The sequence below is a fragment of the Poecilia mexicana genome, unplaced genomic scaffold, assembly GCF_051168715.1.
Source record: "Poecilia mexicana isolate PSO_F unplaced genomic scaffold, ASM5116871v1 scaffold_9, whole genome shotgun sequence".
Classification (NCBI taxonomy): domain Eukaryota; kingdom Metazoa; phylum Chordata; class Actinopteri; order Cyprinodontiformes; family Poeciliidae; genus Poecilia; species Poecilia mexicana.
Window position 1 is genome coordinate 7,358,331 of NW_028263378.1, and position 26,029 is coordinate 7,384,359.

General features: G+C 37.1%; 1 protein-coding gene across 2 annotated transcripts; it reads left to right on the top strand.

Moving 5' to 3' along the window:
• The first annotated feature begins 698 nt into the window (after positions 1-698).
• gldc (glycine dehydrogenase (decarboxylating)) lies at positions 699-25,463 on the top strand. Of its 2 annotated transcripts, XM_014967734.2 has the most exons (26): positions 699-1,169; positions 1,279-1,357; positions 4,841-4,976; positions 5,355-5,519; positions 5,655-5,732; positions 6,452-6,599; positions 7,304-7,500; positions 7,580-7,676; positions 7,776-7,881; positions 10,269-10,337; positions 11,462-11,601; positions 12,253-12,333; positions 12,488-12,585; positions 14,045-14,129; positions 14,215-14,256; positions 15,144-15,286; positions 16,767-16,842; positions 18,616-18,741; positions 19,077-19,226; positions 20,181-20,293; positions 20,790-20,931; positions 21,577-21,688; positions 21,776-21,871; positions 21,950-22,122; positions 22,851-22,931; positions 24,677-25,463. In XM_014967734.2, the coding sequence occupies exons 1-26, from the start codon at positions 855-857 to the stop codon at positions 24,815-24,817; spliced, it is 3,189 nt and encodes a 1,062-aa protein (XP_014823220.2). In that variant the 5' UTR covers positions 699-854; the 3' UTR covers positions 24,818-25,463. The 2 variants fall into 2 exon arrangements, with proteins under 2 accessions (XP_014823220.2, XP_014823221.2); XM_014967735.2 differs by lacking the exon at positions 10,269-10,337 and having other exon boundaries at positions 703-1,169.
• Positions 25,464-26,029: the final 566 nt, after the last annotated feature.

Sequence of the window (26,029 nt, forward strand, 5' to 3'; positions counted from 1 at the left end):
CACAGGAGTTGCTTAGGCTCTAGTGATTACTAACCTTTTAGCATAGGTAGCTTAGCTAAAGCCATATAGCTTATAAGTAGTTTAAAACGATCTTGTAGAAAAACTTGATTACAAACTGACACCTTTCTGTTTTATTTACTTTTCTTTAAAAAAATCTTTAATATTTTTATTGGCAGCATAATTATAACCACTATCGTTTTTTGTGTTTTACTGACCGCTGCTAAACACGGTCACCGTCAAGTTCGCTAAAGCAGGAACAAACCATTTCATACATAAACGGGGGTGTTCTGTAAGTATGAACGCTTTGCTTTTTAGTCTGGGAGTTGTAACATTTAACTTTTATTGCCGAAAACAATTTAATACAACCCTATTATTCCTTTTTTTATCGACAGCGGCCTCTTCTACCTAAATAAATGTTTCTCCTTTTTTAAGTCAGTCGTCCTTGGAATTGCCCTAACTTCCCGCCCCTTGATTATGAGGCGATGAAAATCTGTCAGTTGGCGCTATAAAATCTCTTTTGCGCACATTTATTAGCATCAGTGATCAGTGATCGCACCAAAGTCCAGGAGAACTTTAGACCGAAATCAGATTAAAAGAACACTTTAGCGACACATTTCCTCTTTCCTCTTCTTTTGGTCATTGGGGGTTGGCACGTGAGAAAGTTTAGCAGCTGTTTTGCTGGGGCTCGTCACTGCGTCACGCAGCATCTCCGCGCTGATTGGTCCGCTCTTGTGCAACTGTGCAATAGTATAAAGTGTGCCGTATCTCCCCGCACAGCGGAGGGAACCTCTTCTGAGGGGAAAGGAGGAGAATAATAGAGCTTCGCTGGTTTTTTTCGGCACATTGAGTCGGAGATGCAGAGCTGCGCCAAGTCTTGGAGGGTCTTTGTGGCCAAGTCGGTGCATCCGAGCGCACCGTGCAGGCAACTGAGCGACAGGAGCCGCGTGGTTTGGAAACTTCAGAGCAGGATCCGGCTCCAGCGCAGCTCAGCGTCCCTAACAACAGCAGCAGCGGCAGCAGGAGCAGGAGCCCGGGGTCTGAGGACGTCTGCAGCCGCCTCCTCCAGGCAGATCGAGCGGATTTTACCCCGGCACGATGACTTTGCAGAGAGGCACATCGGTCCAGGTGAGAGGGAGAAGAGAGAAATGCTGGATGTTTTGGGACTCGAGGTAAGATTATCCATTTGATCATATTTATTGGGCTTTCATATTAATCGCATTAAGTTACACTCTTTATTTATTGCGCGCCTTTAATTCATTGAAATGCTTTTGTTCGCAGTCAGTCGCCCAGTTGATCGAAAACACAGTTCCATCCTCCATCCGTATTCAGCGCAATTTGAAGATGGATGATCCAATCTGTAAGTTTTGGTTTATTTCACAACATTTCCCCTTTTGGATTTTAAATCTGTGAACATTTTCGAGTTTCTTACAGGCAGAAAATGGTAGTTTTCTTTGTCTCAGTCAGCAGTAGTTACTGTGCACGGCTCAGTCTCCCCTCATCCAATGAAGCCAAGTGAGTGGCTGAAATGTAGGTTGCACCTCTATTGTGTGTTAAGTCTTCCTTTGAACATATTAGGAGTTGTTTTTGCGAAACTCGGCGAGCAGCACCAATCTCCTGATGGGAAGCCGATGCTCATAGGATGGCAACTGGAGTGTAAAGTTTAGCTCTGAGCTCCGGTCCCAAGTCCAGTTTAATCTGGTTGCAGCGTTCACATTACATCACAGCCGAGGGGGTTCCTAATAAGGTGACTTCAGTGTGATCTGCTTCACAGACTGACCTCGATGTTTTCTCTCCTCTTCTGCTCCGTGTTTCTGCGTCAGGATGCAGCTTATTTCCAAAAGTTTGTTTTGTAAGGAAGTGAAACATTATGAGAAGCCCAACATTTTGTCCATTATCTTTTTTAAAATGATGAGGAAATTAATGAGAGCTTGTTTTTATACACAAATGTAACCAAATCATCTGCCATTGAGTTCTGATCAAAACAACTTTAATGGCATAAAATTATACATAGAATTGGAAAATAAGGTTAAAACTATCCATGACAAATAAAATACTTAAATTAACATGTGCAGAAGTCTTGAACAGAAAAAACATTGAGTTAATTTGCCAATTCATACATACTTATTGTTCCCAAAGGAAATTAAATGTTCTAAGTCTTATTAGAGCTTAAAGAGGCCAAGAGCTGCCAAACATGCTGGTGGCAGCATCATGCTGTGGGAATTTCTCAGAATAAATTACATGCACAAAAAGCGATAAATCACAAATATTCAATACTGTCAACTTCCTAAAATAATGACCCAAATAATTTTTTGTCCAAAATTTTTAAATTCTCTTACAGGAATAAATAGGTGGTGTTTTTTTAAAATAATTTTTTAATGTGTTAATTTGTTTACTTGTCACATTTTTTTTTTATTATATGTGATTAGAGTTTTGATTTTAGTGACAGGAAGGCTTTCTTTGGTTTGTTTGGCAACACTGCTTATAAATACTACAGTTTCTTTTTTTTTATTGTATCATGACTTTTTATTTCGTATTTGACAAAAAAAACTGTTTAAATGCTTTAATTTAAAAACATAAAAACATTTTTATTCTGATTCTGCTTAAAAACCATAAAAATATTATATTTATTGATAATGTGTTTTGTCTTATTATTTTGATGTGTAGCGATAAGCAAAAAAGCACCATCACTATTTAATGTAGTCCTAATTTTTAATTGCTTATTGCACTGAATATTATTCTTTATTGCTGTTCTCTTTTTCACAGACAGTCTGTGGTTTTTGGATGGAAATATTTTTATACGTCTTAATTTATCTTCCATGTAAGCAGATATAAAGTGCAACAGTGTTCTTTTAGCCAGCTGATCAGGAGGAGTGCACAGAAACAGGTGGGGGAGGGGGTAACGTTTACAGCCTAGAACATTTTCTCTGCCATGTCGTTTAAAAGTACTTTCAGTTTTAGGAACAATATAATAAAACATTTTTACTGTTTCAGAAAAATGATTTTTCTTTTATATATTATTTATAGATTTATTTATTGTTACAAATCTGACTCATTTGTGGCATAGCTATACCTTGGGTTGGAAAAATGCAGAAAAAACATTTTCTATTAAAGATTTACTAGGTATGAATTAATTGGTCACAAATTATAAAATATCAAACTTCAGCAACGCCCACCTCCGAGTAGTCTCTGTTATGTTTTAGTAAGTTTACAGATGTTGCTAAAACAGAATTTTATTTGGATTTTTAAAATTTATTTTTAGTGACCCAGTCAACCCATTCTGACTGTCAGGTTTCATAACGCAGCAAACCAAGCTGAAGGAGAAAACTGGAGGCTGTGCCGGTTTTTCTGCTTGTTCAGCTTTCAAGGGCTTTGCTCTGCAAATCCAGCTACGGATTCTCTGTGCAACAATAGCCCTCCTGGACGCTCCTGAATCAGGCTTTTTATTATGCCCTGCAAAACTCTGGAAGCATTGGAAAGCAGTTTGACAAAATGAGCATCCACTTATTAAAAAAATATACAAATGTTTCATTCTAGTTTGGATGTAAATCTGCAGAGCTTAATGTGAACTTCCTTTTTTTTTTCTTAAATAAAAGCTGTAAATATCCAGTTGTCCACCACAGAAGAGTAGTTTCTTGCATTTCTTTTCTGAAAAGCAGGAGTAGTCGGGGCTTTTGGAGCAGTTGGGCAGTATTGTCCATTTCCTTGTAGTTGCTAGGCAGCTGGGAAGGCTGGAGGAATCCGAGGCGGGTCGTTCACTCGCAGAAACTTCCCGACGACGTCTCAGAAAAAAGGAAAGCAAAACTGGGAAAGAAGCCACAGGTGTCATCTGTTAGTGGATGATTGATTGCTGCATGTAGATGTGGATAAATAAAACACCAGCAGATGGTTCCCTGTTATTTTAGAAAGTGATGATGAGAACTATTTGTTGCTACTTTTTCAAGTAACTGTATGGCTGTGAGTTTATGACGGAGCGACTACAGCCTCACAAAAACAAATAATTCACCTGAAAATCATTTATGTAGGACACACAAAAAAGTGCGATTTATTGTTTAATGTTGTAAAGTGTCTTTGGGTGTCTTTAAAGGCGCTGACAAATAAAATGCATTATTATTATAAGACTTCACATTACCTGGATTTAATCATGTTTTCAAATTTACTGATATTTCTCATTGTACAAACTGTATAATAAAACTATTTTTGGGAGTTATTTAAATGTTTTTTTCTTCAAACATCATTGATTTGAATTTATTTTGACAATGATGAATCTAAATTCTTATCTGGATAAGAATGTCTTATTTTTTATTACTGGAAAAAAAAGTATTGCTTGAAGTACAGAGTATGTCTGTAGAGATGGGTTCTTGAACAAACAATTGACTCATTTCATGGATTTTACATTGATTTTAGGTCTGTGCTTTGACTAGGCCTTTTACGTTTAGCATTGGTTTCGAGGCCAAAAATATCCAGCTATGGGTTCCTCTGATTAAAGCGCCTTATTCCACATGTTGGCCAAAAGCTTTTGGTCTTGTATAATCTTGGTGTCAGAGTTGGGTAGTAACTAAGTCCAAGTAAGTAAGAGTATAAATACTTCATAATAAAATTAGAAGTAAAAGTAAAAAGTACAGTGTAGCAAAAATACTCGTAAATGTAACTAGTTACTACCTAACTCTAATTTTAAGGTTAATGAGTAATAATATGTAATGTAAATTCAGTGCTCCTGTATAAAACCAACAGATGTATATTTTTTATAGAAAACTATGCCCTCATTTGCTGTGCTGTGTGACATGCATATGATATTTGGCAGAAGATGTGCAACCACTATTGTTATTTTATTTTTTTTTAGGTGAAAACGAGGTTCTGGAGGCTTTGCAGAAGATTGCGTCAAAGAACAAAGTTTGGAGGTCCTACATCGGTATGGGTTACTACAACTGCTCAATGCCGCCGCCCATCCAGCGTAATCTCCTGGAGAACGCCGGCTGGTGAGTGTCCTCAGACGACCAGAGAAACCTCAAGGATGGTCCGTGAGGCAGGTGTCTTGTGATCACAAATATCTAATTGGTTTAAGTTTGGGTTACTTTCCTGAAGTTTAATCGTTGTGCATAACGTGCCTTCAATCTGAGGTCTTGTGATTTGCCTCATGTTGAAGCAGGTGATGTACTTCTGTCCAGCTTTCTGCTTGACAAGATTCTCATGCAGCCAAATCTGAGCCAGCCATGTTTTATCCAAACCCCCTATCCATGAGGAGACGCACAATGCATTCCTCTGGCCGTCCCGCTCCCTTGATTAACAGCAACTTTGGCCTATTGTCCTTGTGTCCGAACTCGTTCACTTGATTCACAGCCGGTCTTTGTCCTCAGGGTGACTCAGTATACGCCTTACCAGCCGGAGGTCTCTCAGGGCCGCCTGGAGTCCCTTCTCAATTATCAGACGATGATTTGTGACATCACAGGCATGCCTGTCGCCAACGCTTCCCTGCTGGATGAGGGGACGGCGGCTGCAGAGGCCATGCAGCTCTGCAACAGGTAGACAAACTCCAGCCTGTAGGAAAACTTAAAAATACTCGGAATACAAAGTTTTATGAGTTGCTTAAAAAGTTAATAAATAAAGATGTAGCTTTGGTTATGAACACTTCAGTTGGTTGGTTTTGTTTCCCACAGACAGAACAAAAGACGAACGTTCTACATTGACCCGCGCTGCCATCCTCAGACCATTGCAGTGGTGCAGACCAGAGCCAAGTATGTCCTGTAAACCTTTATTTACTTGTTTGAAAACAGTGAAGTACAATCAATTAGAAAAGAAACTTTAATTATACGATCACAAGTGATGGTTTTTATGTTGTAAAGTTCTTTGAACTGCTTTGTTGCCCAAATGTGCTACACAAATAAAATTAAACTTGACACATGTCAGGAGTCTTAAACATTAAATCTACCTCAGAGGTGTTCAACATCAGACCCGGGGGCCATTTGTGGCCCTTGGATGAATTTTGTGCGACTGTAATTCAAGAATGGCACAAAAGTGGCCTTCCAAAATTATTTGTGTCTTTTTGTTTTTTTTTTATATATATCTTCTCAAACTGAAAATGTAAATAATTTTTCTTTAGTAACTTTTTTTTTTTGCTTTGATTTTTATCTCGTAAAACATTTTGCTAGTTTTTACTGAAAAACAGACTTGGGCACACCCATCCTTTACATTTGGCTAAAAATAGCAACGTTTGTAGGAGAAAATTCTTATTTTTGTTACTGGGAATAAACTAAAAACATTTTAGAGTTGAGCCCAAGCACTACATGTTTTATTTACTGTTGTGCAAGTAAAAGAGAGATAATTCACAATAATATTTATTGGTTTTAAATTGGAGGGAAAAAGAAAACGTTGGCCACTGAATGCTTTCCACTTGGGTATTTTGTGCAAAAGGTTTGGACGCCAATAATCTACCTCAAGCTTTCTCTGTTTGCAGCTATATTGGAGTGAAAACTGTTCTGAAGCTGCCTCATGAGATGGACTTCAGTGGGAAGGATGTGAGCGGTGTGCTCTTCCAGTATCCAGACACTGATGGCAGGGTGGAGGACTTCACTGCCCTCGTGGACAGAGCTCACAAGGGAGGGGTGAGGGCACTTTAATCGCATAAAACACCACAGGTTTATCCTGTGATAAGAGTCTGGGGACTGGTTGCAAAGAGAAACCTTTGGTTTGCTTCTTCTTGTCAGTGTAAAAGTGTCTAAATTGGCTGGTTTTAATTTATGTTGTGACTACTAGCTGTGTTTGGGTCACAGATATGCAGTTTGGAGTTAAACTGAAATGTCTTTAATATATTGATTAGCTTGGAAAGAGAATATAGTACAAATTGTGTGTTTCTGGACTGTATTCCTTATTTTGTTTTACTAAGATGTTTCTGTTTGTTGTCATAATTTGATGTTAGATGGGATGTTTGTGGCACACTGGGAAGAAATGTCTTGAAATCTGAAAATTGTTTATATCAACTTTCTCACCTTTTACAAGTGGATGTACCTTTGGGCACTCAACACCTGGTTACCTACCGTTCTGAATGTATGTACGCTATGATTGTGACTCTAGTGTAAAAATCCTTTTGAACCCATTTATCACTTAAATTCATAGTGAGGTTTTGTTTGAAATGGACTACAGAAGCAGTGGGGAATTTCTCAAATTAAATCTGTGAAAGTTTTGACTTCCAGGTTGAAAAAATCTCCACTGGAACCCTCTTGGCTCGACCCCTACAGACAAAAGAGTTTTTATTTTGCTCAACAATGGCTCTGTCTGAATCCATGTGGTGTTTTGTTTTTTTCCTCAGGCCATGGCTTGCTGTGCCACTGACCTGCTTGCCCTCTGCGTTCTCCGCCCCCCTGGAGAGTTCGGAGTGGACATTGCACTGGGTAGCTCCCAGAGGTTTGGGGTCCCACTCTGCTACGGCGGCCCACACGCCGCCTTCTTCGCCGTTAAGGACAACCTGGTCCGGATGATGCCTGGCAGAATGGTTGGAGTCACCAGGTGAGAACCAACCTTGATTTTTAAATTGGCTTTTAAAAGACGTTTGGTTTTAATTTGGCATTAAAAAAAAAAATTACAGGGATGCAGCAGGGAAGGAAGTGTATCGTCTTGCACTGCAGACCAGAGAGCAACACATCCGCAGAGACAAGGCAACCAGCAACATTTGCACCGCCCAAGTATGACCACGCTCACTTTTGTTCAACCTTGCTTAAAATTTTTTACACAAAGGTTAACATTTTTGTATTTTGCTTGCAAATAATCTCTATTTCTTGAAGGCTCTGCTTGCCAACATGGCAGCCATGTATGCCCTGTATCACGGCCCACAAGGACTTAAACACATTGCTGAGAGGACACACAGTGCTGCTCTGATCCTTGCTGAAGGTAATTTCTCACTGCAGTGGTTTAGTTATGCTGTGAAAATTGATTAGATACTATGAGAAAACATTAACATTTTAGTTTATTTTAGTGAGTTTGTGACCATTTTGTTGTGAATCCAAGTTTCTGTGTTTCACCATAAAGATTTTCCAAGTTCCTATTGAGTTTTTTATTGGAGGGTAAACCATTAAAGTGTTTTGGTATAAAAAAAATTTCAAAGATTCGGTCGATGCAGATGTGAAGTGATAATGCAGTTTTGTAATAAAGAATAAAAGCTTAATCAGATCAGTCAGTGAGATCTGTTTACTTCATAATGAAACTGGAGTTTATTTGATAGTCAAAGCCCAACATTTATTTTAAAAACAGACTTTGAGACAGTATTTTGGGCTCATATCACATTTTATTTGGATTCTTATGATTGTTGATGTCCTGGTTTGTTAAATTTTTGCTACGTTGGGATAAACAAGTTGTTCACGATGAAGCATCTCAAATTCAGGCTGTGTGATCACTTCTCACCTGTTTGGGCTTTTCGATCAATTTTATTTCTTCAAAAATACAGGAGTTTAAATCCTAAGCTAACTCACAATCTGTCCAAACTTATAACAACTATAGTTTTAGGAAATACAGAATTTTCCAAATATTGCCATGGTGACGGAGATTTTAAAACCATCTTGCTATTGGAGTTGGACTCTGAATTTTCCATTAATCAATCAATCAGTCAATCCATCAATACCTGCTTGTCCAGGGTTATGGGTAAGTTGGTGTCGAGCTCAACGGTCATTGGAAAAGGAAATATTTTTATCTTTTGGCACTGCTTGATTGACTAAAGGATGTGATTTAATTGTGTGATCCACTTTTACTTAGAAGTTGAAATAAGCAACTTTATATGGATGGAAGAAATTAATAGTCAGAATTCAAAGTGGGAATAATTTGAGATTTGACACCAACCCGTATATAACCGACTGGCATATTAAACAAAGAAAAATAGATTATTTGCTCTTCTGTAGCTTTTTATCTAATTACATTAACGTGGTACTGAACAGCCATGTGAAAGTGAAACATGCAGAAACACTGTTGGTACTACGTATTGAACACAATGATTCGCAAATCCCACCGGTTTTGAACTTCAAGCGCCTGAAAAACGATTTTTCCTGGTTCACCCTCATCAGCATCTGTTCTTACTGGGAGCTATTGACGTTTTTTTTCCCTTGTTTTGTCTTTTAGCGTTGCTTCTGATAAAATGAAGGTCAATGTTCTTGTGTAATGCATCCTTTGGCTACTTGTGCTCATTCATTCAACAGCAGAGTTAAGTTGTTAATTTTTTTTAACTCTGCTGGGCTCACCTTTGCCTTGAATTTGATACTTGGAGTTTGTAAATGTTACAGAAAAGTTTGCTGCAAGGCATGAAACCAGTAGGATTTGTTTGTTTCTGTGGCTCTAATCTCCAGGGATGGAGGTGAGAGCTGATTGATTTATTTATTTATTTATTTTTCTGGTCTTTGCCTTTGTCTCGGTTTGAAACTCTTATTCATCCAACCATCTCAGAAAAAATATGTTTTTGTTGCTAATGACCACAGAAACTTGTTGCATGTGAATGTTTACAACACCAGACGGCATTTGGTCCTTTGCTTTAAAGATTACCTATTTTCCTTCTTGAACAAGTTAGAACAGGTCCATCCATCTATACAAGGCATGTTCATCACAGTTTTTGCACAAAATCATTCTTGGATAATAAAATTTTAATCTGCTCAATTCTGCCTGTTCTGAACTGGTTTCATAATGAGATGTTTTAGGGCCTCTTGTCACTTTAAATCCAAATAAGCTGCTGCTGGCCACGCCCCCAAACTCAATGTTTACACTCGCACACAGAAACAAACAGCCATTTTTAAAATGGCCTTATAGAACTCTACATCTTTGAAAAGCAGAAGTAGAGCCTCCTGCACAACCAACAAGAATAAAGAAAGTGGTTTTTGAATGGAAAATCAACTACAAAACGCAGCCATTTCACAGCCCATACAATGCTAAAACCAGCTGACCAAATGTCCTGGAGCTCTTCTTGGGTTGCTAGGTAACAGGCTTTGCTACGGTTGCTAGGTGAGGGACAGCGATTAATGATTTGTGATATTACATTCAAAAGGTTTTTGAAACGGGGAATTTTTCAGACACAAAAAAGTGGCTTTTGGTTGTTTTGTATGCGTTTTTGCAAAAACGCATACAAAATGTGAATTTTGTACATGTCCCCCCTTTTAAAAGAGCACGTGTATGTTCACTTTCTGAGCAAACACCTGCAACCTGACCACAGAAAATTATTATAATTGCTTTTTAAAAACATAAAGAATCTTAAAGGGAAAGAAAAAAACACCGGACAACCTGTAAATTTTGTCCACTGCCAGGATTAACCACATGCGAAGTGAGTGAGACGACATCTAGTTTTACTACATCTACAGCGGATACAAGGAAAAGTAAGTTACAGTGACAAATATATACACAACACCCAGTTTTAACACTTGGCAGTTAAAAAAAAAAAAAGTTAAATGGATGCAAAACCTGCCTGGTAAAAAACAGCAACAGTATTGCAACACTGTCTCGGCCACACAAGCAACATTTTAAAATTAAGGTGCAAACTCTGCTCTTTCCATCGGTATCAGCATCACCGCTCTATGTGCAAAACTCACCGAACCAGCATCTGATGAAAACAAAAAAATAAGGCTCATTTCATCAAAAGCATAAATTCAGTTTTACCGTCGATGTTTTATGATATTGATCTGAGGTTCTAAACATTCAGCATTTGTCTTTGCACTGGAGGAACCGGTCTTGACTCTTTCTGTTAACCTCTAACAAAAGACACAATTCGTCCATCTATTCTATATATGAAAGACTATAGTCACAAACATCCTGTACATAAAAATTACAAACTATCAAAAAGTTAATTCACACAACTATTTTTTAAGTTCAGCCATATTAAATCTGAACTTAGGATTGGTTTACGGCTGGACAATATGACTGAAAAACGTATCATGACAGAAGCATTTTATAACGGTCAGTATAGATAATTCTTTAGTTGTTTTTTTTTTGTTTTGAAATATGTGAAATACTACCAAACTGGTAATGTGGCCTTTCCTGTTTTATCTACAATTTTCACTCCATGGCATTGTCTATTTTTGAGCAGTTATGAGGCACCCAGCAGGTTGTTGCTAGGTAACACAGAGTGAGTGAGTCAGTTGAGTCCACCAGCTTTGCTTAGCTAGCTGTGAGAGGTTGAGCAGCGAAAGCCTTTCCTATACATCTCCCAGAATGCCGTGCGGTTCTGGATCGGAGTTCAGTGAATATTCTACATATTAAATATTCTATTGAATGTATTATCTATTGATATTGATAAATATGTATACTGTTCTTGATATATTGTCTAGCCCAAGTAAGATTCTGATTTTCCAATTCAGAATTACAACTTCTGGGGTGTTTTTTACATTTTGGAACTCATCAGCCGCCATTTTGGTAGTTTTTTTTTTTTTTTCCCCCTTTAAAGCTACTGAGTGGGGAGCATCTATATGAGAATTAAACTAAGCTCTTCTTCTCTCTGTTTCAGGTCTGAAGAGAGCGGGCCATCGGCTGCACAGCGACATGTTTTTTGATACCCTGAAGGTAAACTGTAGCGTGGCTGCCAAAGACATCCTGGAGAGAGCCGTGCAGAGGCAGATAAACCTGCGCGTTTACTCCGAGGGAGTGGTGAGTGCCCACGTGTTTTTTTTTTTTGTTGTTTTTTTTTTCTAAAAGCACAGAGGCAATGAGGTTTAGCGGGAACAATCGTTTAGTCACTGAGGGGGAACAAAGCTGAATACCAAACACATTAGAAGTCAGAAAAAGGTTCTGGTTTCAACTTGCTCCTAGGATTTGGTGTTCCAACGAATGGAGGAAATTACAGTTGACATGACATCATCATGCTTGTAAAAGGCAGTTTAGTCTGAGGGTGGACTGTAATAATGCTACTGGAATGTACAAAAAAGTGAGATAATTTGTTTCCTTCAATCAGTCAAAATTGGAACTGTTGAATGAAAACGGCAACAAAGAACCTATACATTTACAACTGTTGCTCATCTGAATATGCAAATGCATGAAAACCAAACATGTCGGCTTGCAAGGAAATGAACAAACACATAAGTCATTTGGATAGAAAGCGGTAAACCAGAAAAACTCCTAATGCACCGTCTACATGAAGTGGTGTTGAGTTTGTATGAGATGTGCAAAGAGAGTTAGATGTAGTATAGTTTTACAGCTTTGGAGTTTTTATGAGACGGTGTAAAATAATGTCCTACTTTAATGTGTGTAACGTTTGAGTTTTATTTGTATTTTGATTAAATTTTTCACCTCTGACAACAGCTGGGTGTCTCTTTGGATGAAACGGTGACTGAAAGGGACTTGGATGACTTGCTCTGGGTCTTCGGTTGTGAATCTTCAGCTGTACGTTAAACTTAAAATTTTATTTATTTTTCTTCCATTCTATAGTGATATGTGTTTATAATCCCATCTCCTTACAAAATACACTTAAAGTTGAACACATTGTGATTTTAATGTGATTTTTAAAATTTATTTTAGTTTTTTATGCAATTTGCAGGAATTGATTGCTGAAAAGATGGGCGAGAGAGTGAAGGGAATCATGGGAAGTCCTTTTAAGAGGACGAGCAAGTTCCTCACTCACCAAGTTTTCAACAGGTTGGACATCAGTTCGCTCGTTGCTTCCAGAAATATTCACACCCCCTGAACCTTTTCACATCATGACCCTTTGCAAACACAAACTTTAATGTTTTTTGTTGGGATTTTATGTGACAGAACAACATAAGTGAAAGGAGGATGATGCATGCAGTGAAAAAACATAGTGTTAAATATTTTTGTCTAGAATCTAGTGAAAATATCTTGGTACATGTCAAAAAAAGACTAAGATAACTTGCAAGAAGCAGGAAGTTGTTTTAAGTCAATAATTCCTTAATATTTATGGAAAAGGTACCGGTTCCACAGGCCGATTATTTCACTTGTAACATGGGGAAAATGCCGTGTCATAAGTGAAAAAAATCTCGCCGCGCGTCTCTGACAACAGCTGGGTGTCTCTTTGGATGACACAGTGACTGATGTAGTATAACAGTGACTAAGATGTAGTGTAATTTTACAGCTTTGCTGCTTTTATGAGACACTGTAAACTAACTTCCTACCTTAATGTGCATAGAGTTTGCATTTTTTTTGTATTTTGTTTATGTTTTAATTTATCATCTGGGTGTCTCTAGCTGAAATGGTGACTGTTTCATCAATATGAATTAATTATTGACTTAAAACAAACTCCTATTTCTTGCTAAAAGTAAGTTTATTTTTTCATATTTCAAGTGTACTAAGATATTTGCACTAGAAACTAGGCCAAAAGTATTTAAGATTTTGTGTTTTTGTAGTGTGGTTTTTAAGTTTTTCACCAAAAAAAAAGAAAAAAAAAGTGGCGTTCATGTATAATTATGACTTTTGATACTCCTAAATAAAATCCGGTGCAAACACATTTCTTTCATAAGTTCCTGAAATAATAACCTGAGTTCATCTATAATATTGTCTCTCTATAAATGCAGCTGTTGTGCTGTATAAAATACTAATAACATAAACTGAAGTTTGTGGTTATAAAATGACAAAATGAAAAGTTTAAAGCATGCAAGTACCTTTGCAAAATGTGATCACTGTTTTTTTTTGGTTCTTCTCTTACTTTTCCAACATTTTCATCTTTTCTTCAAGCACCTCTGATGTTAAAGCCATTTAAATAAAAGTGTTAGTGGCATATTTTCATAGAAAAATTTCTGGAGTTTATATTTTCAAAGGAAGAAGTGAGCTGAAGCGAAGTCCCTGTGAAGTAGATTTAGTACGGTGCTCTGAGTTAAAGGGATTTCTGCCACTCTGTGGTTGTAACGAAACGGCTGATCAAACGCTGCTCCTGCATGTCTCCCCTGGTTTCTAAAACTGGACCATATAATCTTTATTGGAGCCATAAAGTCCAAGTCCGTTTATTTTTCTACATAGTCACTGAGATATGAGGAAAAGCGCTTCGTCATCCATCTCCATGAAGACTGTTTGGTTTAGTGGAGCTGAATTTTGACTGACCTAATTTCCTTTACATATTTGTGTTTTCCATTTATTTATTCAGCTATCACTCTGAGACAAATATAGTTCGATACATGAAGCGGCTGGAAAACAAAGACATTTCCTTGGTGCACAGCATGATACCACTTGTAAGTCTTAAAACTTATTTATGCTTAGATATAAGTACATAAAATATATTTTCTAATGGTGGATTAAAGGCTTTGTTGTCTTTAGGGCTCCTGCACTATGAAGCTCAACAGTTCGTCTGAACTCATGGTGAGTTCGCTTTATCCCAGTGGCATAAGTTTACATGGAAAATGTAGAAAAATACAGCTTTTAATTTAAGTATATTAATTCTGGGGGGAAAAATTCCTATTTTTGTGAATAATTGTCTTAATTATTGACAATTATTCACAAAAATAATTGTCAATACTTGTTAAATTGCATTTAAAATGCTTAAATGCAATTTAAGCATTTTAAAAATTGTATTCTTTATTTTTAATATCCAAATGATTTGCCAATTTGTAATTATTAATTGCGATATTAATACAAGGTGATGTAGAGGTCAGTTTCTTTTAAACCTTTGCATGGTTTTATACTTCCATTTGGGCTTCTACTACCTCTAAAAACAGCCCAAACTCTTAGCAATAACCAACTTGCTGTTTTTGTCAATTAGATGGATGATTTTTTGATGTCTGGAAAATGAGCCATTTCAAAAACCTCACTGTTGAGTCACAGTCAGCAGTTACCTAGCAACCCAAACAGAGCTCCAGTACTCTAGCACTGGTGAATGTGCTGCGCAATGGCTGCTGGAAAAGACAAGTGCTTTATTGTTCACTTATCATACAGAAATTGCCTGCAGGATCCTGGTTGGTTGTGCAGGAGGCTCTGCTTCTGCTTTTCAATTCAAAATACTTCATTGATCCCAAAGAGAAAGTAAATATTGTAAATCATTAATTCTTCATACATCTACCCTAATTGATAGGTCACCTTTTTTCAGGCTTTTTCCACATTTGTACCAGTGGTGCCAATGGGCATCTAGTGTTACGACTGGACTCTTTCCTTAATTAGACATTGAAGTCTGTTTCCTGATTTAATTCCCTAGTTTCAGTTGATTTGGGTTGTTTCTTTTACAGCCGTCTTACTGTGTTTTCCTCCCTCAGCCAATCACCTGGAGGGAGTTTGCCAACATCCACCCCTTCGTGCCTCTGGACCAGGCTGAGGGCTACCAGAAACTTTTCCGGCAGCTGGAGAAGGATCTCTGTGAGCTGACGGGCTACGATAAGATCTCCTTCCAGCCGAACAGGTGACACCTGCTCAGCTTTTTGTCGCTTGTAAACGTGGATCATTTAGACAGAAGCTTTGTTTTAATTTGGCAGGAACTTAAGAAATCATCAGAGCTTTATTGTAAGCTTTGTTGGAGAATGTAGAGGCTTTAAGGAGACATCAATGAAGATGCTACTGTAACATTTAGGAGGTTTGGATCAAACCCTCATTTAAAAAACAATAGATTTTTTATTGTACCTCTTATAAGAAGGTATAGTGATTAATGGTGAAACCTGGATACATTTTCCCAAACACATTTGAAGCATGTAAAGTAAGGAACCTTGTTGGGGTTGGTTATTTTTATATTACATCACGGCAGTAAATCCTTTGCTGTTGAAAAGATTGTTTGCTTCTCTTAAATAGAGAAGCAGTTGTGAGGAAAATGCTTTTATAGGTTGAGGATTCACCCATAAAAAAACTTTCCAAATCCTGTTTGCATGTCAGAAGATTTTGTTGAATAGAACAGAAAATTATTTTACTGTCCAACAATGGGTGAAATTTCTGTGTAACAGCAGAAAAAGTCACAAGCGATATGAGCAAATAGACTCAAAGATAGAATATAAAGACAGAATAAAGAATAAAAATACTGCACTGCAAGGGCAAAATTAAAAAAATAAATACTGTGTAGTTATAAAAAAATACTGTAGTCCAGAGGAAAGTGCAACTGAGTTGGTTAATTAAAAAATATGTAAAATATGCAAAAGACGGACTAACTAAGACTTTATTTGTTCATAACATCTGTTATGAACATGAAGGAGCCTTCATAAAAACTTACGACTTGTCATGAAGTGACATTCTGTAAATGACATTTTTAATGCAAAGCTGACACTTTTTTTGACCTTTTAATGCAACTTTGCATTAAAATTGTCACTATTGACACTACATGAAACCAGTTGTAAATAAACAGGCTTTTCTGACAGGATAAAATCTATTTCTACTGTTGTTGCCACAAAGAAGTAATCAACCAAATACAAACTTTCTTACATTTTCTGCTAACTCTGTGTTAGTATTTCTCCTGACTTCATAGTCATTTGGGGCAAATGCATCTGCTGTGATCAGATATGTAGTTTAAATAATAGATTCGGACGTTCTTGGGATATTTTGAGTCACATCTTGAATAATTTACATTGCAGGCAGAGCTCTCACTGCCTAGTTTGCAGATGTGGTAGACTGATTCTAATATGCATTATTGCTGATTTTTAGTCTAAAGTAATCTTATTTATATCTGGTTTCTTCAGTCAGACAGGAGGAACTAAATGCTTCATACATTTCCATGTTTCTCCTGATAAAGCGCACACCCACCTGTTATCAGCAGTGTTGGCTAAGAGGGTTTATCATGGAGCTAGCTGTTCATCCTCTGTCCTCTTGCTCTTTTGCTACTGCAGGCTGCTCTTTGGACTTTGACAGAATAAAGTATAATGTGAGATGCATGTCCGTTGTGTGCTTGCCATGTTTTCCAGCGGCGCTCAGGGGGAGTATGCCGGCCTGGCCGCCATAAAGGCCTACCTGAACTCAAAGGGAGAAGACTCCAGAAGTGTAAGTGTAATCATGGAAAGAAAAACCCATCAAGCCAGACAGAACTGAGTGGGATTATCTGGAGAATATTGGGATTAAATACTTATTAAGCCTTTCAATTAAGTCTCAGGCTTTTCTAGCTTTTAAACATTCAGAAAACTCTTCATAACAGCTGCATGTAGAAGTTTAGCAGAGCCAGGATAAACATCTCTGCACAGATAATGATTCCTGGCTGCAGCTTGGTGACGGACTGGATGCACAAAGCTGAATGTGAAGTGGCTGTCTTATCAAAACATCATTATCATTCTATTTTACTCCCCAAAATAATGCAAATAAAGAGACCAAAATTGGTTAAAGTAAAGCAGAAATAACTTATCAACTGTTGCATGATTGAAAATTAAAGCAGGTTTTATGATTGTGTATATCTGATGTGCAAAGATCTGCTTTTGTTCCTCTGATTGTGCTGATTCACTGACCTCTGCTGACTAATGGCTATCAAAGGACACTTTTTACAAGATCCTGAATGTCAGATTTACTGTTGACCTCTGCAGCAGGTCATTTTGACATCAGAGATTAACATGTTATGGGTATGACTTCAGAATCCCAGCATGCTGATTGGCTGTAGTCGGCACAGGACGCTGATAAAACGACCTCAGATTAAAGAATGGCTGACTGCGGGATTTTTTTTCCTCGCCTTTGTTTTCAATTCCTTCCTCATGAGTACATCTTAGATAGCGAAATGATCCCTGCTAACAGTCAAGGTCCAATCTGACAACAGTGCAAACAGAGGGACTGACAGCGATGTGATCCAACCACAGGCCATCCACCTTCAAGACTCCATATTTGGATGTTCTAAGACTCCGCCAGCCGGCCGTCTGTTAACTTTGGCCGACCTGCAGGTCTAAGCGCCCTGCTGGTCTTTGTGACCAAGTTGCAAAACGCCAGAAGTGTCGTCCTAATAAGGGATGAAATCAATTAGCCGCCAACAGGCAGGTTACTCATTAGTACCAGGGCTGAGAGCAGTGCAGCGGAAAACAAGCTGCAAAGTTTAACCTCAGGAGAACTGCAGGAAGAAAAACCAAACCTTTTTGTTTTTTGTTTTGCTAAAAATTTTAATGTGAAAAGTTTTAGATTTTGTTCAGCAGCCCATATTTAAAGCCTTTCGACTAATAAAAAATACAACAGATGGTTCCCACAAAACTGGACTATGAGGGCCATGATGAGTAGAAAAAAGGAGTAAATTTCCTCCAAAAAACTCAAGACATTTTGTTAATAATCTCAGAATTTTTTTGAAAAAACATGGAAATTCCTGAACTTCAATAGTTGGAAAAAGGCAGAAATTTTTAGATTAATCTGAAATTTTCTAGAAAAAACTTTCCAAAGTCAAAAATTTACGACTTATAAAACGTTTAAAAATAAAAATAAAAATTTGGAAATTTCTACGGTTAATCAAAAAACTTTTTTTTTCTAGAAAATGTTCAACATTTGAAACTCACGAAAGTTCAAGTTTTTTTTTGTAGAAAATTTCTGAGATGGATCTCAAAACTTGTGAATTTTTTTAGTAAATATTTGACACATGAAACTCGTATATTCCCAAGTTGTTTTTTTTTTCTGAGATTAATTTTAATTTGAGTTTTTTTTGGCAGAAAACTAAAAAAGTACAAGTAAATTTCTAACAAAAAAAGCCTCAATACGCATTTGTAAAAAAATAAGTAAATTAAAAGCTTTAATAAGTAAATTGACCAAGTGAAAGTTGGATTATGTTCCCAATGTTCTTGGTGTTTGCCTCTTCAGGTCTGCCTCATTCCAAAGTCCGCTCATGGCACCAACCCAGCGAGCGCTCAGATGGCGGGCATGAAGGTTCAGGTGGTCGAGGTCGACAAAGACGGCAACATCGACCTGGCGCACCTCAAGGCCCTGGTGAGCGTCGACAACAGATGCATGGAACGAGCTTTGGAAAGAGTTTACGGCAACATGCAGCGACTTTCTTACAAACTCCTTGACCTTTTTAATGTTGGTCAGATTACAAATAGGTGATGTGGCTTAGATTATCTTGCTTTGTGTTGGTCTAAAAGCAAGTTTTTATTGTAATGAAGCGAAGCGTGAATACTTTACACCTTATTGGTGTAAATTTGAGTGCAAAGACTCTACAGATTGTTATGTCGGCTTGTTTGATGATCAGACAGCAAGTGTGATTTGTACAGATTTTAATGTGATTATATTTACTTGTCTTTGGTTGGTTTGTTCTCTCCCAGGTGGAAAAACACAAGGCCAGCCTGGCGGCCATGATGATCACGTACCCGTCCACATTTGGAGTGTTTGAAGAAAATATTCGAGACGTTTGTGATCTCATCCATGAAAATGGTGGACAGGTGTATCTGGACGGTGCCAACATGAACGCTCAGGTGAGTACACTGATTTTCTGTTGTGGAGACAAAACTTGGATTCTTATGGCTGCGGGGAACTGCATGCTTTTAGGATTAAGGTTGATAAAAGTGAGCTTTAGCTATTAATCTGATATTTTAGATATTTTGGGGAAAAGTTTTCCACTTAAATGATGAATTTGGGGATTTGCAGGTGCTTTTTCCTGCAGGATCGCTGTGCAGGGCTCTAAGTTAAGTAAAATTGAGAAGTTATTGAGGGGAGCATAGAGCTGAATCAAATCCAGTTACATTAATAACTTTTTATTCTTCTTGTTTCAAACTTACTTTTTGTTTGGACCCATCATCAGTTTATATGCTAAAAGAGTAATTCATTTGCTGCTAAACACAAAATCTTTAGCAAAAACACAAAATCTTACCAATTATTTTTATCTAGTTCCCAGTGCAAATATTGTAGTACATTTGAATTAAGAGAAAACTACTTGAAAGTATATTTTTAGTGAGATACAGGAGCTTGTTTTAGGTCAATAATTCCTTAATATTGATGAAAAATTACTACTTCTACTGTCATTTCACGTTTAACAGGAGAAAATGCCTTATTAGTGATATAACCTGCCAATGCAAATAATTATTGAATTATTGACCTAAAATAAGCTCCTAAATCGTGCTAAAAAGTTACTTGTAACTTAGTTTTCTCTTAATTCAAGTGTACTAGAAGCTAGGCAAAATAATACTCAAGAGTTTTTTTTTTTGCATTTTAAAACTGCATTTAAAGTACAGTTTTACTCATTTAAATATGAAACTTTAGTCTACATTGTATAATTTGTGTATTTGTTTTACCATGGGACATCTTTAAATCACTCTTTAAAATGGGAACCACCAGAGAACTTATTATCCAACTGAGGCAGATTTATCTGGAAATGGCTCCTGCTTTGAATTTGAATTTTTGTCTTAGTTTGTCCTAACTTTGGGCTTCAGGTGGGTTTGTGTCGCCCTGGAGATTACGGCTCTGACGTTTCTCACCTGAACCTGCATAAAACCTTCTGCATCCCCCACGGCGGCGGAGGACCGGGCATGGGGCCCATCGGAGTGTGAGTCCCATCTGAACCTTTCATTGCTGTTTATGTCAGTAAGGCGAGGATTTCTCTGCTTTATTCTTCACATCAGGACTGCAACTAACAATTATTTTAGTAATTGACTAATTAATTAATTTATTTTCTATCTCATAAAAACATGTTGAGTTTTTACTCAGAAACAGACTTGAGCACATTACATTACATTTGGCTAAAAACGGCCAAATAGAAATTCATAGTATAAAATTCTTATTTTTGTTACTGGGAATAGATTAAAAACATTTTATAGACTTAAATGATGGAAGCCCGAAATATTAACTGACTGTAAACGTTAAGGCAGATGTAAAACATAACATGTTTTATTTACAAGTAAAAGAGAGAATTCACAATAATATTTGTGGGTTTTTAATTGGGGGGGAATAGAAAATGTTGGCCCCTGAATTCGTTCAACTTTGAGATTTTGGCCCTTTGTGCAAAAAGTTTCATGTCTCATTTTAAATGGTTTCCCCACCAGGAAGGCGCACCTCGCCCCCTTCCTGCCCAGCCACCCGGTGGTCCCCATGCAGTCGGTCAACAGCAGCAGCTCTCTGGGGACCATCAGCGCCGCGCCGTGGGGCTCCAGCGCCATTCTTCCAATCTCGTGGGCTTACATCAAGGTCGGCACCGATTGGCCCAAACATTCAGGAAACTGGAGTCCAGAACTTCAGTTCTCAAGGGCCGGTATCCTGTAACTTTTAGATGTGTCCCTGATCCAAAACACCTGAATCAAATAACTGAGTCAAATTCAACAAAGTTCTGCTAATTAATTATTTGCTTCTTCAGGTTAGATAAAGCAGAGACGTCTAACAGCTGCAGGATAACCGTCATCAAGAGCTGGAGTTTGAGCTTTTAACTTCGAAAAATTTTTAAAAAATGTTAAAATTAAGGTGTACGTTAGATACTTTTTAATTTAAATATCAAGCTAAAAATCAACAGTGTTGCATTGGGGCACACAACATGGCTGAGAAGAGTTTCATATCAGTCGATGTAGAGAAGTATTGATAAGTATTTTTAGATATCTGAAAAGCTGCCAAACTGGTCTTGTGACCTTTTCTGTTTTATCCAGTTTTCATGCTAGTCTGTTGTTTTATTTGTAGTACTTAAATCATCCAGTAGAGGGAGTCTATGATTCAATTTGTTGTTTTCAACCTTATTTTAGATGTAATGGTGTCAGATTTGAGTCTGTCTGAAATGATAAAATAACTTTTTACTTGTTTAAGGTGGAAAAGTTAAACTCTGTGCCTCTTGTGTGTTCTGCTTAGATGATGGGGTCAAAAGGTTTGACTCACGCGACAGAAGTTGCCATCCTCAACGCCAACTACATGGCTAAGAGGGTGGAAGGTCACTATAAAATCCTCTTTAGAGGCAGGAAAGGTAAAGCATGTCCACAAAAATACCATAAATGACCTTGAGACACATGAGGTCTTAATGGTAAAGTTGTTTTTGTTTTGTTCTGGGCAGGTTTTGTTGCTCACGAGTTTATTCTGGATGTGAGACCGTTCAAGAAGACCGCAAATATCGAGGCTGTCGATTTGGCCAAGAGGCTGCAGGACTACGGTAAGATCAACTGGACATCATTTTCCCATCTGTTACTATAGTGCATATGCAGAAGCATAAGTTGCTGTGTTTGTGCAGGTTTTCATGCACCGACCATGTCCTGGCCGGTCGCTGGGACGCTCATGATCGAACCCACTGAGTCGGAGGACAAGGCTGAGATGGACCGGTTCTGTGACGCGCTGCTCGCCATCCGACAGGAGATTGCAGACATCGAAGAGGGAAGGATGGACTCTCGCATCAACCCACTCAAGGTGCGCCAGCTTGATTTAATTATGGAAGAAAAGATGCATTACAGTGGAAGAAATGATTAAACATGTTAACAGGGTTCATGTGGCTGCTTAAAATCCTTGAAAATGCTTGAAATTCAATGAGGTGTTTTCAAGGTTTGGAGAGTGCTTGATTTCTGTGTAAAGTCCTTGAATGTGCTTAACATTAAAACTACACAGTTTTGTAGCAAAGTTCATTTAGATGCTTGATTAATGGCCTAAATTTGAAAAATGTTGCTTACAGTTAAAACCAGATATTTTCATAAACCTAGTAAAAATATATATTTTTTTCCTCAGTGATTAACAAAATTATTTCTATTTGCTAAATTTAAGAAAACTTGGAATTTTTTTTGACATTTAAAAAAATATATTTTCTTTGTATATTGTGTGTGCTTAATTTTAACAATGACTTATTGATCTGTTTAAGACTTTACAAAACATAAAATTGTTTTATTTTAGTTTATCTTTTCCCTACTATAGACATTGGAATACTATCAGAAGAGATACAATAATAAATTATATCATGTTATAGTAAATTAAAACTTTTATCTTTATCTTTAAGATGTGATGCTGGAAAAGTTTGAAAACTAAAAATGCTTGAAAAGTTCTTGAACTTTTACTGTGGGAGAAATGAACCAACCCTGTGTTTAGTTCAGACTTCATCCCTTTTCTTCCTTTCATTTTTACTTTTATTTTTTTTGCTGTTTGTGCAGATGGCTCCTCACTCTCTGGCATGCATCTCCTCGTCAAACTGGGACCGACCGTACTCCAGAGAGTACGCCGCCTTCCCACTGGTGAGTGTCGTCGTCAACCTGGGGATTAAAATGAAAACCTATCCTTCAAGCTTAGTCTCTGTTGATCTAACCTAAAACAACATAAACTCATCGGCTTAATATTTTTTCTTTAAGGATTTGAAGCCGATTTCAACAAAACTTGACTAACTTTGTCTCCATCTAGTGGCGAACATAATAAATGTCAGGAGTTGTGATTTTACTAAGACTCCATGATTAGAAAAACATGAGCATTTTCAGTTTCAAAATAAGCTTTTATTTAAAGTTTTAATTAATAAAGCTAGTTTTTTTATGTTACACTTAAGTTTTTATGCTAGAGCTATATGACAGCATATTAGGGTCATTGTAGATAGGAAAATAAAGGAGCTAATTTATGCCAAAAAACACTTCAGTTTTAATGTTTAATGTTAAGGAATGTTGAGATTAATGTCAGAAATTTTCTAGAAAAAACTGAAATTTCTGAGTTTCAAAAATCAAAAACTTTAACAGAAATATTCATTCTTTTTCTAGAAAATTTTTGAAATTAATCTAAAAATTTCTGTTTTTTGGTGGAAAAAACAGAAATTTTTAATGCTCTGTCATCATAATGTCTGTTTTACTTGCCTAAAACAAAGTATTGAACTTCTGAACTGCTATAGAAAGTGATTGAAAATTATTGTTTTTGTCATTATATGGAAACTTTTTTAGTTTTTCAAAGCTAATTTGCTTCAAGCCACCCTCGTTTTATCAGTACAAATGGTGCTGTAGTAAATTGAACTGTTTACTTTTGATAGTGGATGTCCTATTAGGATTTTGAACACTTCTTGTGTGTATTTCCCGTGTTTGGTCACTAGATGGGGCTGTAGGCTAAACTATTTGACAGGTTGCAGGCAGGCAGGTGTTGAACATGAAAGGACATGCAAGTTTTTGACTGCTGTACCAGAGTCTGTTTAAATCCTGGTACCATGTACTCTGGAGTTTTTGGGTTTTATTCACGAATTGTCTTATTGGAGTTTAATAAACGGATCAACCTGCTACCCAAGAAGAAATTCGGGACTGACTTTTATACGTCTAAACGTTGCGCGTCATTACAAAGCAGCTGCAGATCAACACTTTTCCATGCCGTGGGACCCCATTTGGAAGCCCCTACAAAAAATATGTAAAACATTGAATTTTCCTTTTTTCCTCCTCGCTTTCATTTACCATTCAGTAAGTATGTTATATGTAATTTGGCATAAATTCGTCCTCATACTTTTGATTTTTAGTTGGCAATGGAAAATTTGCTCAGAAATGATGTTGAATCTGTTACCAGATACAATTTTCCACCACAGCTGAGAAATTATGTAATATTTTTTATATGAATCTCATCAGACATTATTAAATCACCACACATGGCTCCTTCGGTTTTTTTCAATTCAGAAACTTTTCCATTTCCAGCTCGAGGAGCAAATCAATTTGCTAAATTTAACAAGCAGCTAATCAGAAAGATGAGCATGGCAAATAATGTTTTCCTGAATTTCCCCTCAGTGGGACAACAAAGGCTATTTCTGTCTTCATTGTCAAGAAGTTAATTTAATTGATAATTATTCAAAATGGATTAAGTTTATAGAACAAATTTAATGTTCTTAAACATTAAACATTTATTGGGATTCTGTTTTTTTTTTCTCTCCTCATTTCCCTCAGCATTTATCCTGAATAAATGAAAATGTAGATTAAACTTGGAACCGTTCATGTAGTCTGATTTGGATGTTTTTCTTTTCTTTCAACAGCCCTTCATAAGACCCGAGACCAAATTCTGGCCAACCATTTCCAGGATTGATGACATCTACGGCGACCAGAACCTGGTGTGCACCTGCCCACCCATGGAGGTCTACGAGTCTCCGTACGAGGAGAAGCGGGCCTCTTCGTAGACGCAGTCCACGGCGCCGTCTCCACGTCCAGCCATAGAGGACGATACTAAAAACTCAGACTTCCAGCTACCGTGAACTGATGATGTGACGCCTAATGATTGAAAGACCGGATGTGTTGTTGTTTTAAGGAGGTGTTGAGTTTTAGTAGATTGGGGTTAATTACTTCTAACCGCTTCAGATCTAGAACGGATCAGAGATCTGCTGTAGACTTAAAGGTGGACGTTAGGGTAAGGCGCTGTAGGACTGCACCAGCGTTGGGTCAGGCTCGTTCCAACTTGGACTTTTCAAACGGACCAAAGGGTGCAGCTTTTTGCTTTCCAACCTCTGAAAACGCTCACCCCCAGAAAATACCCCGTCTCATGACAAACCTTTGATATCTTTTGATCTCCAACTCTTACAAAAATGTTCCCTTTGTGCCTGTTCGTTTTTTTTTTTTGTTTCTTTTTTTTTCTATGAAATGGAAATTTTCCCTTCTAAGAGCTTTTGGAGATTTAGATTTTGTAGGTTTTTGTTAATATGCGTCTGTTTGTGAGCTGTTCTTAAATGTGTTGTGATGATGTCAACCTTTTAGAAGAATCATTTTCTAATCCAAATAGTTTTCTATGTTGTTAAAAGAAATGTCTGTATTAAACGTTTTTGTCGTAAAGTGTTTACGTGTTTTGAAATAAGACGATAACCTAACTTTGCAACAGAGTGATCTCCTATATTCAGTTTGTGCTTTTCCTAGAGTAAAATTCAAGAATTTTTAAGGTAGGTTTTCATACTTTTCCAGGACCACACATTAGAGCCAAAAACAATAGTTTCAATTCACTAAGTGATTTATTACTGATTAATAATGTCTTGTGATGGTATTCTGCAGCAGGGACAAGGTAAACTAAATATAAACACTTTTTTGATTTAACACTAGACATCTCGCTGTTCCAAGAACAAAATACAAATTCTGTTGAATTCAGTAACATTCATATAAACCAACCTTTATTTAAATTACACAGATCAAATAATTCATTGAGCTTTTAGCAATAAATATTTGCGTTGGGTGGGAATCCAAAGAAGTTGTTTACAAAAGAACATCTCTAAAAAATGTCAGCTAAATTTTCTGGCATTTACAAATAGAAATAATTTTGGTCATTTTAACTAACCAAAAACTAGAAAATTTTAATCTTGGTTAACTTTGGACAGTGAGGGGGGAAAATAAATATATATTTTTATTTG